We start from the raw sequence: 14,981 nt of genomic DNA, 5'->3' as shown, positions 1-14,981 counted from the left end.
ATGCTTCAACCCCTCCCCCCAAAGGCAGGAGCAGGATGAGAAGACAGAGAAGGCAGAGAAGACAGGCAGGAAGGATGGACAGAAGGACAGACGAGGAATGTTTCTGTCCACTGGCAAGATGTGAAACCTTCATGGTCAACACCAACAGGTGTAGCTAAGAGGCAAGCACCCGATCAGTGCACACCCAGGAGAGTGCTCTTCCCCACCCCCCTCCTCCTCAAAACTCTCTTCTACTGCATATTCCCTCTGCTGAGAAGAACAGCAGCAGCCACCTTCTGGGATCCAGGACGGGCAGAGTTCAATGGCCTTGTCTAGCATCGCTAAGAAAGTACCTGTGAGAATCCTATGAGGTGGGTACTGCCGCTGCCTTCCGTTTCCTAGATGAGGAAAGAGGGGAGCAGGGGGAGCAGGACACAGCTTAGGCTCAAGATTGAGCAGAGCCCGCCAAACAAGTCTGGGGTCGAAGCAAACAGGCTGAAACAGTCTGAAGCCCACTTTGCTGAATTTGCGGTAGGGGGAGGAACTGAGTCACTTAATGCCTTAAATTTCAGAATGCACTAAAACTCCCACAGACCAAATGATGCCACCTTCCTAGGGCACCTCATGTGTGACCATGTTTTTAAGACTTGTTATGAGTGGAAATGAAATGAATAGTTCCAGTTGCAGACCAGGCAGCTAGGAGCTCTGTCCCTCAGCTAAAGCCCCTCAGATGCTCTCATGGAGAATCCCTGTGTGCCCAACCCATTTAAAGTCACAAAGGAGTGAATGTTAAAACACACTGGTAGCAACCCAGGGTGAGACACCACATTGGCATGGGCTGGAAATCACCATGTTGGCTGGCACCACGTGGATAGAAGGAGCTGCTTGCTTGTCTCAACCACTGGGAGCCAAGATGAATGCAGTGGCAGAGGGCAGGGCCAGCCTCAGACCCATCTGACACAGCCTACAAGTAAGCAAGAATCTCCTTTGGCCTGGGTGGCCCTGAAAGTCAGAAAGAGGCACCCAACAAAGTTATTAACTGTGGGAGTGTCTTCTTGGAAAGCTGGAATGTTTATTTTTGGAGAAAAGAAGCATTTTGACCACAAATACCACCACCCCTTTCCTGAAACCAGTTTTAATCCAAAGGTAAATTCTGCAGTCTCCGGAAGGCTAATTCAAGGCCCCACTAGAAGCAGGTTCCCCATCCTGTGCTTCCTTAAGGGCCTGCTTTATGCCGCTAACCCCAGACTTGCAGCCAACCCAGAGCCACATTCTACAGAGTCCCCTCCTCTGGGCCCAGGGGCACACCTCACTAACCCCTCCAGCACATCACTCCCATGCCACAGAGCCAAGTCACGACGCGGTGTGCTCCTGCTCCTCCGATCCTGGGTCTAGAGATGACATGGCCCTCCCTGGCTCGAGGCTCAGTGCCTCCCTGCCGACACCATCGACACCATCGCCAGTCTCCAGTATTGGAGTCCCACAGCAGCCTCCTGAAAGCTCTTACGCCTCTGATCACAGGCTCCAAAAGCTGTAAGGTTTCCCATGATCCAAGCATCAGTCAACTCCCTTCAGTGCCCTTGGTTCTCACGCCCACCCTCCACTCCATCTGAGCAGGCTGCCACCTGCCCCCCCACCCCCAAGATGCTGTCTTCACCGCTATGAATGAAATGCTGGTGGCACACTAAGGCTTCCTCAGCTCTTCAGCAGCTCAAAGACTGGACCTCCAAAGGTGTGTGTGTGTGTGTGTGTGTGTGTGTGTGTGTGTGTGTTTGGGATTTTTGTTTTTGATCTCAGATCCCATAATTTGGTGCTGAACATAAACTTCCCATTACCGTTTGACACTATGTGAAAAGACAGGACCAGAAGCACTTCAGAGACAGGGATGTTTGGGTCTGGGGATACTGCGTAGATGCTGCCGAGTAGCCCTAATCTGAAAATACAAAATGCTCTAAAGTCAGGGAAAACTTCCTTGGCACTGAGACAATGGATGCAAGTTCTGGATTCTGTAACATTTCAAATTTCAAGCGAAGGCTGCTCCACTGTTCTTGATTTTTCCCAAGAGGACAACAAACTTCTGGGGGTGGGAGTGGGGGGGAAGGCCACTAAGTCTCTGCACAGAAATAGGGCTTTGTATCCACTCTCTCCCAACTTCAAAGCTCTCACTTCCATGTCTAAGGTGAGGATGTGGCCTTGAACCATGCTTCCAAAAACCTCATACTTCCTCAAGCTTTTAATTATTATTCTACTTGTATGGGTGCTTGTCTGCAGAGGGGCCCACAGAAGCCAGAAGGTCCGCACCGGACCTCTGTAACTAGTTACAGGTGGTTGTAAGCCATCATCTGGGTGCTGAGAATTGAACCTGGGTTCCAATTCCAGTGCTCTTAACTGCCAAGCCATCTCTCCAACCTTGGCTTCTCAGATTTAAGCCCAAAAACAACTGATATAGCAATGCTTACCTCCTCCACCGCTTTTCCAGGGGCTGCTGGGAAGACTAAAAGACAGGAATCCCCCAGGGCCCCACAGCAACGTGGAAGGACAAAAAACCACGCATTCATTTGCTAGATGCCTTCTACTGTCTGTTTCTGCTGGGCATCTTAAAAACATTACTGCTAATTCCCTTTGGCATGCCTGCTCAAGCGGCACCTTTTCAATTTACAGATGGGTACCAACCAAGGTCCATACTTCCCTCTCTAGCATGCCTCCCAGTACCTGGGGAGAGCTGGCTTCCCTAAAAGCAGGGTAGGCAGGTGAGTGCCCGTTCACTCAGCTCAGCAGTGAAGTGGTGAGTTTTCAAAAATGCTTTTTCTATAGGCTGCATTTGAAATAAAGCATACTGGGTTCAATGATTCTGTTGATGTTTTCTACAGGAACCAGACCACCTCAGGAGCATCAAGCTGTTGGGTATTAAGTTCAGGAGTTCCCTTACAGCATCCTAGATTAAGTAAACTTAATTCTGTAGAGGAAGCAGACCTCACCTCCCCATCATAAACTCTTGGCAGTCCATGTCAGGAACTTAAAGGGCAAGCATCTAAGACCTGGCTACTGTGCCTGCCGGGATGCAAGGCAAATTTTTTGCTGGTCTCACCAAGAAACAACTACAAAAAAACAGAAGCCAACTTCTGTCCACAAGAGTCTGCAAGGGTCCAAACAACCCTCCCAAGGAATCCACCCTCTCTCTCTGCCTGGTTTTGGAATCCAAAGGCTGAGAAAGCATAACAACTCTTCCAGGGCCCCAGGGTCACTCCTGAAGGAGAAGGAACACAATCCCAGCTCTCAGGCTCCACCGCAGAGGGACTCGCAGCCACAGCCAACCTGCAGATAGCAGCCTTTCACCAGGCAGCAGGCTGACTACTACACACAAAGGAACTGGTCATGGCTCTCATGTCTTCTTCATCAGAAGGAAGCTTAAAGGGCATGGTCATCCACCTCAGGGATACAAGACTAGATTTGCAGATGGCTTTTCTAAAGGTTTTTTGGGTTTTTTGTTTGTTTGTTTGTTTGTTTTCCCACTTCTTGGAACAAAAAGACCTAACTGATGGTTTAAAACATCATTCTACTGCTTCTAAGTGCCATGTAGTAACTGGTGTAATAAAATGTCTCCAAGGGCAAAGCTACTATGGCAAGGATGAGATAAGACCCTCACTTTAAAAAAAACGGTACATGCATCCAAGTGAATGACCTAAAGGTGGTACCTTTAAGAAATCCACCATTTCCTAAGCTCCTCTTACCCACCAAACATTGGGCTACTTCCTGGTACTCAAAGGTAGTAGAGAAACTCTCCCCTCCCCTATGGTAGGGAAGAACAGGTTCAGTGCGTCATGTGTAAAAAGTCAGAGATGTACAATCAACTGTTGGCTGACTCTTAAAGGGGGCAAACTTGTAAATTATGTAATTAGTCTTATACATCTTAGTGAAGCCAACGTTTTATTACAGAACACACATTTATTGAATACTTACTATATGCTGTGCTCTGAACCAATTTAGGGCAGTGAAAATCTAGTGTGTTCAATGTCTGGCTCAGTCAGGGCCTGCTTGAGAAACAGCAGGTGGAGTTGCCGGAAATGTCTGAGTGGAAAACACACTAAAGTCCTCTCTCAGCCCAGTAAACAATCTATCTCCCAGGTAAAATTATAAAACAAAGAGTGCCCACTAGATACAGTGTCACTGAGGAAATGGGAGAGTAGATTGAGAAATTATCAATAAGTTCTGAGGACAAAACCAAAAAGATTCTGACCAAGTGCCTCCAGCCCAGGGCTGAACACCACTTATGATGGAGCTGCCTGTGATGTTCTGTCATCAGGACTGTTGGGTAAACATTTTAACTACATGAAGCAGCCCAAGGGGACATACTTCGGAGCGAAATTTGAAGTGTTACTGTATGTTTAAGCAGAGCGGTCGAAGACATATGAATATGCCATTCGAAATGAACTGGCAGCCTTCTAGAAAGGGAGGGGGCGTGCAAGTGTCACCACACACATATGGAGGCCACGGGACAACATGCAGGAGTCAGTTCTAGCCTCCTACTGTGCTGAGTCCCAGGGACTGAACTCAGAGGCAGACTTGGCAGCAAGCTCCTTCACTGGCCGAGCCATCTTGTTGGTCCATCAGTATTGTTTATTAACCTCTCATAAGAAATATTTTAAAAGTGCACACACGTAAAGGTCTCATGGCATGGGAGCAGGGTACTTTTAGGACTGCAAGACACTCTGGGTTTTATAGGAAGGCTACATCACTTCGGAATACATTTGCTTCTCTGAGTCGCTCACTGAACAGTTAAGCTATATCCTAAACCACAGCCCGGCGATCTCTAAAGAAGCCTGGTGTACCTACATTTTCTTACAACCATTTCTCAGTCACCATCAGCAGGGAAAAGCTGAGGAATTTTAAGGGGATTGGCTTTCTTCCTCCTCTGGACAACACCTACTTCAGTCAGGGAGATGGCTGAATTCCCTATGTGGCCGCTAGATGGCGACTTCGCATTGGTGAGGCGGACAAAGTGCAGACTGGACACGTTCTAAGACCCTGGCAGAAACTAACAAGAGAAAGGATTGAGGAAGAAACTATGGCACACAACTGTAAAACGGAAGGTGAACAGAGTGGAGCTGGCTACCCTTAGGGGGATAAAAAATAAAATGACAGAACTCAGAAGGGGTTAACGTTTTTGTCTGGTTTGGGGGGGGGGGTTGTTGTTGTTGGTTTTGTTTTTTGGGGTTTTGTTTTTGGTTTTTTGAGACAAGGTCTCACAATGTAGCATTGGCTGGCCCAGAACTCACTGTGTATGTAGACTAAGCTGGTCTTAAACTCAATGAGATTCACCTGTCTCTGCCTCTGCCTCCCACATGCTGGGATTAAAGGCCTGTGCCTTTTATTTCCTGTATTTATTTGTTGGGGGTGGGGAGGCATGCCACAGAGTACCTGTGGAAGTGGAAAGACTACGTTTGAGAGTTGGGTCTCCCTTCCACCATGAGTCCCAGGGATTAAAAAACACTGGTCTCTTAGGCTTGATGGCAATCGCCCTTCACCCCATTTCACAGGGGAGGAAACAAAGCCACAAGATTAATCTGACTGTGCTGCTGAAGAAAGAACTGGCTCTCAAACCAGCCAGCCTCCCTCTCCACTCAGGTCACCATAAGTAATGACAGGCAAAGGACAAAGCCCGAGGGAGACTTCACTGTCAGTGCGCCCCCGCCCGGTGGCGCCTGAACTCAAAGGGAGGGAGGAGAAAGAGCTGTGCAGTTAAGAGAAATGCTAACAGCATCACTTGAAGGAGAAGGAAGCAGGTAGGACATCAGGAGTGGCATCTCTTACATATTAAAGCCCTAGAAAGTGCTGGGGGCTTTGGGGAGTTGACCGACAGCCTACCCTATCGGCCCAGCTTTACAGTACTAACATCCAAAACTGGACACCCCACACACACACTCAAAGAAAGTAATGAAACTTAAAATCCACATTTCCTTCCCCCAAATTTTCCTGAATTTAATTTTCTAAATATAGAAGATAATTTTATTTTGCCGTTTACGGAGACAGGGAGAAACGTCTTTCACAGTCATCCTGAGTCTCCGCCTATTTGCTCAAACTCAGAGAAGTTAAGTGGCATGTTTTATATCAAAGAACTGATGGACAGCCAAAAGGAATCTAGGCCCATGTTACCTTCCACTGCTCCAGAGCAGCATTTTCCAATGTCCATTGCGGGGAGGGGGGCAGAAGACTGAGGTGGAATTCATGCCAAGTCACAGAAAGAGGGCAAAAGCCAGAGTGGGGGAATCACCAGAGCCCACTCATGCAGAATTCTGGGGATCACCGTGGATCCTGACAGCAAGGTCTTTATAAGGATCTATTACAGCCCAATACGAGGGGCCTTGGACTTCACATTAAGACTGGGGACTCTCCTGTAATACACAGCGAGGACACAAGGTTGGCAGGCAAGCCCAGGAGTCTTTATGGCACTTAGAACTATCTCAAAGGCCAGCTAAGTATGTCCTGTCTACTCAAAGGGTTGGGATGCAGGTCTGGACTGGATGGGGGTGGAGCCAGAATCGGGCAAATCTGCATGAGTTCAAGTGACTCGGTGAAGTTGAAAGGAAACATTCAATTAGCCACTCTCTTCAGAAAAGGACAGGAAGCAGAGCTGAGGTTAACTAGCCTTTCCATCTGAGCCAATCTTGGTGACTGAAAAGCTCACTGGTGTGCGTGTTAGAAGAAATGGTGAGAATACAGCCTCCAACCAAGAAAGGCCACTCTTAGCAAAGGAAGTTCCTAGGATTCAGTTCTTCTACATTGTGGCTCAACAGACACCACGAAGCCAGTAAACGCCCCAAAGTGGACACCAGGACCATCAGCGGGATTTCCCTGTGTATTCCCTGGAAGCCTGTGTATACCCTCAGTACAGTGATGCCCAGGGAGAGCTGTCAGAGAGAATAAACACCGTAAGACACAGATAGACGTGGGTACAACCGATGAAGACTTCGCTCACTGTCCAAACAGAGTGGACAGCTAGTGACTCAGAATGGTCTTGTCAAACGTCCAGTCAACCGGACAGATGTCTGTTACCTGAAATCTGTACAGATGCTAGCTATCAAAAGTTACTAAAATAATTCAAATTAGGAGAAAAATTCCTGTACATTAACTCATTGCTATCTAATTATCATCAGGCTTCTGTGCCTTACAGTAAGTGTCTCATTTACTCAATCTGACACACTCCCCCAATAATCAACTTACAGATAAGCAAAAGCAAACATGCAAAATAAAATACCTCAGGAACTTTCGAGTTCTGACCTATAAAATAATTTAGGCTTCAATACCATAAAACATGTGTTACCCACATAAAGAATAATTTTAAAAATGACAACTCCAAAGCCAGCTTAAAGGAGGTGCCATGTTTAAAAAGAAACTGGCAAGTTTAAGTACACAGAAGCCCAAGAGCTATGCACCTCAGTCAGTCAATCAGTCACTGTGGGTGGAGGAGTGCACACATGCACATCTGGACAAACATGCCCATCTGGATACACATGCGCAACTGTGAAGAGCTGGCATTGTGTAACTCTTGCAGTGAGGTGTGAAATAAAAAAATAAAGTTCGAAGCATTCAGCTCCTACTACCAGCAGGAATTTTCTGTAATAATGATTAAACTCCTTTCTACAAGCACTTCAACAAGTGCCTAGCCAAGTTCAGTGGTACAGGCCTATGGATGATCCCTGTACTCTGAGGCAAGGGAAAATCAAGTTCAAGACCAGTGTGGGCTACACAACAAGACCATCTCTAGGAAAAAACAAAAACCAAGAAAACAACCTCCGGTTCTCTCCAAAGTTGTTTCTGTCATTCCACTGCAAAGTAAACAATTTGGGACAGGCATTCTTCTCTCTGCAATACACACTTACAACATGGCCACATTCTTCTTCTCTAGCAGGCCACCAGATACTTCGTGAGAAAATTGTGTCAAGCCTACCAGAAAATACAGGAGGGGTACTCCCTAAGCCTCAAGAGCACATCCCATATCAGCAGTAACCGAGTTGAGGATAAATAAATATAAAACCTAACAGCAGCATCGTTATCTGTGGAAGTCACCACAGTCCCACTGTTCATCGCTCATCATAGAGGATGCCAGTTTTTGTTCTGTTCGAGTAATGCCTGAATAGAAATCTGTGAGTTTATAAATCCTTACAATTTGCGACCCAAAAGAAAGAAAAATTAAGGCCTTGCTCACTAGCTTCTTAGTTCTTTATGCAAACATAGCCGTGATTTCTGTGGTTCAACTCAGACTCTGAAAAACTGGTGGTAAGACTCATTATGGTATCAGCATTTCTAACCTAGAGAATGGAGCCTTGTGAGTACCCAGCATATTCAAGGAAGACAGTGGATGGAGCCTCACTCAAGTAGGGACATACCAACCTTAGGGCTCTAAACCCCATCATGTTAGTAAAGACTGGCACTCAAGTAGGGACATACCAACCTTAGGGCTCTAAACCCCATCACGTTAGTAAAGACTGGCATACGTGAAAAGGAAGTTTGTGGAAATGTTAAGTATGAGCACGGACACACGGCATCCATCCCCAGAAATCCAAAGTCACCAAGTCAAAGAGACTAGTATTTTCAGTTAAAGGATTCCAAACAATTTAAGAAAAGAAACGGACTTCATCATGTCAAGGGACTATGCATCTGCTGAGATAACGAACTAACTTGTTTTTAAAGATCCTTTGTTTACTGTTTTGCACAAGCCCATGTCCTCTTCTGTGAACAAATCAGACCCAAGGGGTGAGGGGATTGAGATAGGGCACGTGTACACATTCTAATCTTTAATCTTTACCAATACTGGACATCAGCCATGTACTCCCCAATGTCCACAGATCTCAGCGTCACAGAACACTAGAACTGTGCCCGTCCCAAATAACACGTCTTTATAAGGAACTGGGAAACTTCCTCTTGCGGACCTGCTGCCAAACGCTACTTACAGGAAGCTCCGAGTGCATCATCCGCCGTGCAGCCTGTTGTCTTTCAAGTGCATCAGGCATCTCAGATGGAGAAGCCAAGAGCCATGGCGACAGCACGTGTGGAAGTATTACATACTTAGTACTACTGAAACGGCATTCATTTCTGGTGCTCAGATAGCACCTGTCATTCGCTGGCTAAGAAAAGCAGTTCAAAGCAAGCTGGCCTCCGGGCACAAATACCTCTTCCACGAACTAGAGTTTGAGTTTTAAATGAGTCTTGAAAACAAATCGGAGAAAATCACAACCCAGAGAAAAACCGGTCTTGTGTGCTTTATGATTAAAAAAAAAAAAAAACCTTTGAAAAGGTACAATTGCTTCTCCATCTCATTCTTATACCCCTCCCCCCATACTTAAAAAAAAAAAAAGTCCATTCATTTTTAAGTTACAAAAGATTTGGAATTCTGAACACTTCCTAATGATTATCTTAAAACTGTGTAAGCAATGTATGCATGGAGAACACCTCTGCCACTGGTCCCACCTTCCATGCCAGGCAACAGTTATGACCATCCATGGGGGTGGTTGTTTTGATTTTGGAGACAAGGTTTCACTATTTAGCACAGGCTGCCCTCAAACTGGTATTTCCCCCGCCTAGGGTTTCAGGTCTACGTGTACATCCAGCATGACGCTATACATGCAGTGTTAACCACGACTGTCACACCAATGTTACAGATGGACAGATATCCATGGGCCATGGTCTGTGGTGAAGAGGGTAAGAACAGTGTAGCACTGGCTACACACCAGACCAGCTAAGCCTACAATACATTACTAAAATCCCACTGTAAACATTCCCTTCTAGGTCTGTTCCTATGGAAAAGGCAAAGCACATTTAGATAAAGGTACATTATTAAAAACCCACTGTAAACATTCCCTTCTAGGTCTGTACCTATGGAAAAGGCAAAGCACATTTAGATAAAGGTACACCAGCTTGAAAACTACATCTCTTGACTGGCTTCCTAAAATTTCTAAGAAATTTTAATTATTTATTTTCATTTAAGAAAAAAAAAAAACTGTTAAGGCTATGGATTCCTAAACAACAACTATAACCAACCAAGATCCACCTACCCAGATTCTGGAGTCTTTAAGAAATAAAACTTGTAAATTAAAGAAAAAAATAAAAGTTGTACCACTGCCCTAAAGTGAGCAGTTCTTCCTTTGCATCAGGACCACTTGTAGCTACTACAGGAGGAAGAATTTCCTCCCCTGCTGCAAACATCATACTACTTCTCTACTGGAAAACTGTAGATATAAACAGGCCCCTTGCCCAGGCTCCTAAGCCCTACAGCACTTCCTTTCAGGTTCTGTTTGAGGGTTTTCACACCTCGGGGGATCACACCTTCATCAGCTCGGGTGTGGTTAACTCCATCCATCCCTCCATCACCAAGCTAAGAGCAGGATTCCTTTTCCTCAACTTGTCTGTTTCTTGCCTGGCATCCAATCCCCGCTGTTACAGCTTCAATTACCAATCTGTTGTACTGCAGGAATTCATGGATCTAAAAGCTAAAGAATTTAGAGGGGGAAAAAAAAAACCAACTCCAGCCCGCACTAATGTTTACTGAATAATCTTAGATCTTAAGGCTTAGGTAGCATAACGTATTCTTCTCAATCTTTGAAAAAAAAAATTTTTAAAAAAACAAAACCGGTTCAGATGCTATTCACATACCCTCAGAGTCACTGTTCTCAACCATACAATTCAATGTTTTTTTGAGTACATTCAGAATTTGTACAACCATCACCACAAACTGAGGCTAAAACATTTTCATCACACACACACACACACACACACACACACACCCCACCCCGCTACCCCAAATCCTGGACCCCTTAACAATCACGCTCCAGCTTGTTCTCCCCCAGTACCTGGTGAACAGTTTGTCTCTCCCTATGGATTGGCTGAACATTTCACGTAAGTGGAATCATACTTGTATGATTAACTTATTTTCTCTATTTGTAATATTTTAAGCGCCCCAGTGTTCGACCCTTGGATCTTTCATAGAGATGTTCTTTTCTAATCCTTCGGACAATTCAAACATATGACCTTTTAAACTTCAAGCCCTGAACCCCCACCAGTCTGCACTTTCACAAAGTATAGTTGACTTGCTATTCCCCTGCAGAAAAACCTAAACTATAATTTGCTAGTTAGGTTCTTTCTGAAGTTCTTATTCTGGGTTCTCCATCTGGTAGGTAATAAAGCACTAACTTCTTTAAACACCAACACTGCACATACCTCCGCTCCTCTGACAATAGGATTTTACCGTGCCCTGGGCAGAAAGATGACTCAATCCTTTTTAGGAGACAACCACAATAACTCTCAAGTGCATGTTGATTTTCAAAACAGAAAGCGGCCCTACATTATCTGGCTGCTCTCTTTCCTAGGTCTGCTCATTTCTCCTGCTACAAAACCATCATGTCTGCAGGGCTGGCTGCCTTTCTTCAAGAAACTTCCACAGTCCCAAGTTAAAGATGAAAACATATCGACAGACGTCACACTCCAAAGAATCACCGTTCCCTAAACCTAATACCTGTGCGGGAAGACTGCCTCTGCTGGCACCCAGCGACTTTCTCCTCAGTTATGTGGTTTAGCACCTTTTGGGCTAAAACTTAACCCTTCAGCCTTAAAGAGGCAGACACCCAGACAGAACTTCAGCAGGCCCTAACCAGGATCCGGAGTGCTTTCAGGATGTCCATCAAACTTTAAGGAATTGACCATCATAAAAGAAGGCTCTCAGGAAGAGCTTGGGCCTCACCGGATTAAAAACAACACATTGAAATACCCTTCTCCTGCTGCCCCTGGTCTGGACAAAGAATATCCTTCAGCAAGACCCAGCTCCGTCCTGTTTCAGATGCCTGCGTCCTGCCCCAAGAAGCAAGGCCGCCACTGCTTCTTTGCATTGCAGAACTTCTACTATTAAATAACAAAAGTAGAGAAAGTGCACAGTACAATAAGATGCCATAGGAAAATGGACTCGTTCCTAGTGTCTTCTAAACCATATTTAGTCCTTAAAGGCTAGAAATCTTCCCTGCCCCCAAACACCATCTAACGGCCTTTCGCCCAATCCAGTGTGCTCAAAGTTTGGAAAACAAAGGACAGGAGAGCCCAGATTTGTGAGGTCGGCCATAGTCTGCGTCTTTCTCTAGTCTTACTATAGCTATATAGTTCTTTAAAGACCTACTCGGACTCCACCATAGATATTTCTTAAAAGAGGCTCAAGGGTTTGTTTATAGAAACACCCTTTGTGAACTACCGCAGTGGTGGGGCCCCACGCCCCGCGAAGCCTCCATCGTCTCCCCCCCTCGTCTTCCCCCCCCCCCTCGCTAACTCAAGGCTAGGTCGTGATTTTTCGAAGTTAATAGGCACCACCTGCATACATTCTGCAAACATTACTCATCCGCACGCCCTCTCTTCCCCAGCCCCTACTCGGAGACTGCATTTAAACTTTTAATCGCGTTCAAATTACTCTACCATCTCTAAAGTACCAGTATGCCACACTGTTTTTCTCGAGAACAACCCCCCCTCCTCCTCCTCCTGCCCGCATACACTGTGGAGAGTTCTCATTCCCAGAGACACCCCCACCCCCACCTACTCCTACCCGACACCACCAAAACAAAAGCTATCAGATTGCTAGCGATAGCGAGCATGGAGCGATCCTGCTTATTAAGTATGTACAAAGGAAGTGCAGGGCGCGGGGGGGGGGGAAGGGGGAGGTTGGCAGTGCAACACAACTTTGGCCACAACAAAATCAAGGCCAGGGCTCCGTGCTCGCAAAACAAAACAACCACCGGTCCAGTACCACACTACAGATCCCGTCGCAGCTCAACCCACCACCGCACACATCTCTCGCCCAGGCTGGGAGTCCTGTTGTCCCCTCGCGGTCGGTCGTGTGGCTGTGGATGCACCTAAATCCGCGCTGAGAGCACGTGTGTGTGGAAAAGCACGTCGACTCTGCACAAGGGTGGATGTCGTCCCTATCTCCTCTTACTAAGACGCTTCTGGGAAAAAAGTGTCCAGAGCTGGATAGAAACTGAGAGCCCCTAAGCCGAGAATAATCCAAGACCCCCCACCCCCAGGAGTCTAAAGAAAGTCCCAAGTTCACACTTTCCTAGAGGAAACTGGGGGGCACACCCTGCACCCCAAGGCCACACTGGACTGTCCAAGTTATCAAGCCTTGGGGTAGGTGGGTAGATGGCCACAGGCTCCAGAGAAGCGAAAGGCCAAGAACCCGAGGGGGTCGATGGGCCCAACAAGTTGGGTGATAGGAGGCTCCGTGATGTTTGGAAACCTGTCCCGGGGCCGCGAGGCTTCCTTATCCCATATCTCCCCCTCAAGGACAACTTACACCCCGCGGGGTAGGAGGCTCCCGCTCGCCGCCACGGAGCACTAGATCTACCCCAGCAGCCACCCGCGGAGCCTCCAAGGGTGCTGTCATGGTGCGCTGAGCGGGATGGGCGCTGGGGTGCCAAGTGGAGCGCCCCGAAGGGGGGAGGCGAGAGTAGCGGGGCTCCCGAGGCCACCCAGACGCCAACTTCCCCATCAAGTGCCCACGCGGGGGCTGCCCCTGACCCGCCAGGGAGAAGGCACTGCCCACCCACCAGGCCGCGTGCGGGACAGCGCTCCCGGGACAGCGAAAGAGAAAGCCCAAGGCCCTTCCCGCGCGCAGATGCGCCGAGCTAGGGCTCTAGGAGCTCCTGAGCCGTGAACTCGGGCCCTGCACCACTCCGGCCTTCCGAGAGAGCCCCACCCTCCACTCCCGAGCCCCGAAGTCCGACAGCTGCGCCCGTGGCAACTGGGTTTTCCCAAACAGGGCGCAGCCCCTCGGAGGAAAAGTTCCCGCAGTGGCCGCGGGCGGCGGGCAAATACTCACTTTCTCCACTCGTCGGCCAGAGAGAGAGCGCGGCGGAGAGAAACACGAGCCCCCACAGCGAGGTCGGGGACCCTCCTCCGGAGCCAGACTTCATTCCTTTTATTTGGGACGAAATTCCCTTTTCTCAAAAATTAAAAAAAAAAAAAGAAAGAAAGAAAAAAAGAAAAAAAAGTCTCCAACTCAGTCCTCACTCTCGTCCAAAAACAAGAGCGCAGGCGACGATCCTCGGAAAGCGGCGTGGACAAGGAGGGTGGCGCGGGGCGGCCCCTCAGCGCCGGCAGCAGCGGCCCACGGGGCGGCGGAGTCGGGAAGCCGGGGCGCGCCGGGGCGGGCTGTCGGCGTCGTCGGCCTCCATTTGCAAACGCAGAGATGCAGAAGAAGGAGGAAAACTGTACAGAAAGAGGAGCAAAGCCCAAATCGCCGCAGGCGGGGACAAACGCCTCCCCCCCAACACCCGATCCCCGGAGGGAACGACCACCGGAGCCTCCGCGGCGGGAGAGCGCGACGCAGTTGGCGAGACTGGTCCGAAGTCCCGGGCGCGGGCGAGGCCGGCCGAGGGGTAGAAATGCGGAGTGGAAATGAATGAGCGGTTCCCCCTCCTCCGGCTCCTCCTCCTCCTCTGGGCTCCGCTCGCCGCCGCCTCCTCCCTCAGCGCCGCCGCCGCGAGCTCCTTCCCAAATCCAGGACACACACAAAGCGGCGGCCGCGCAGCGCTCAGCGCTCCCGCCGCCCCGCGTCGGCCCCCGCCCGCCGCCGACTCCGTGCGCGGGGGCTCCGGCTCGCTGAAGGTCAAAGCCGAGCACGCCGCGTGCCGTGGAGCTCTCGCAGGCACGGGGAGAGGCGTGGAGGGTCCGGGGAGCGGGGCCGAGGGTCTGCGAGTGCCGGGCGCGCCGGGACAGGCTCGCTGGCAGCTTCCCTGTCGCTCGCCTCTCTCGAGTTCGCCCGGTGCGCTCGCTCCTCCTCGGTTCCCCCCTCCTCCTTTTTTTTTTTTTTTTTTTTTTTTTCCGCTCAGCGGAGTTAATGCTGGTAAACAAGAACCTCAGCCTCACCGCGCCGCCGCCGCCGCCGCCGCCGCCACACACTGGGGGCTCTACGCGCGCGCGCTCGGGGCCGCGCACACGTGCCCGCGCGCACACTCCAAGCGGCTACAGCC

General features: G+C 48.7%; 1 protein-coding gene across 1 annotated transcript in view; it reads right to left on the bottom strand.

Moving 5' to 3' along the window:
• Igf1r (insulin like growth factor 1 receptor) overlaps positions 1-14,621 on the bottom strand; it is a 284,214-nt gene extending 269,593 nt beyond the window's left edge. The window contains exon 1 of the mRNA XM_029547129.1: positions 13,829-14,621. Coding sequence (XP_029402989.1) covers positions 13,829-13,922 — 94 coding nt within the window. The 5' untranslated portion in view covers positions 13,923-14,621. The remainder of the gene's footprint in view (positions 1-13,828) is intronic.
• Positions 14,622-14,981: the final 360 nt, after the last annotated feature.

The sequence above is a fragment of the Mus pahari genome, chromosome 1, assembly GCF_900095145.1.
Source record: "Mus pahari chromosome 1, PAHARI_EIJ_v1.1, whole genome shotgun sequence".
Lineage (NCBI taxonomy): Eukaryota > Metazoa > Chordata > Mammalia > Rodentia > Muridae > Mus > Mus pahari.
The sequence above is the reverse complement of the archived record's forward strand: the minus strand, read 5'-3'. Positions and strand labels throughout refer to the sequence as shown.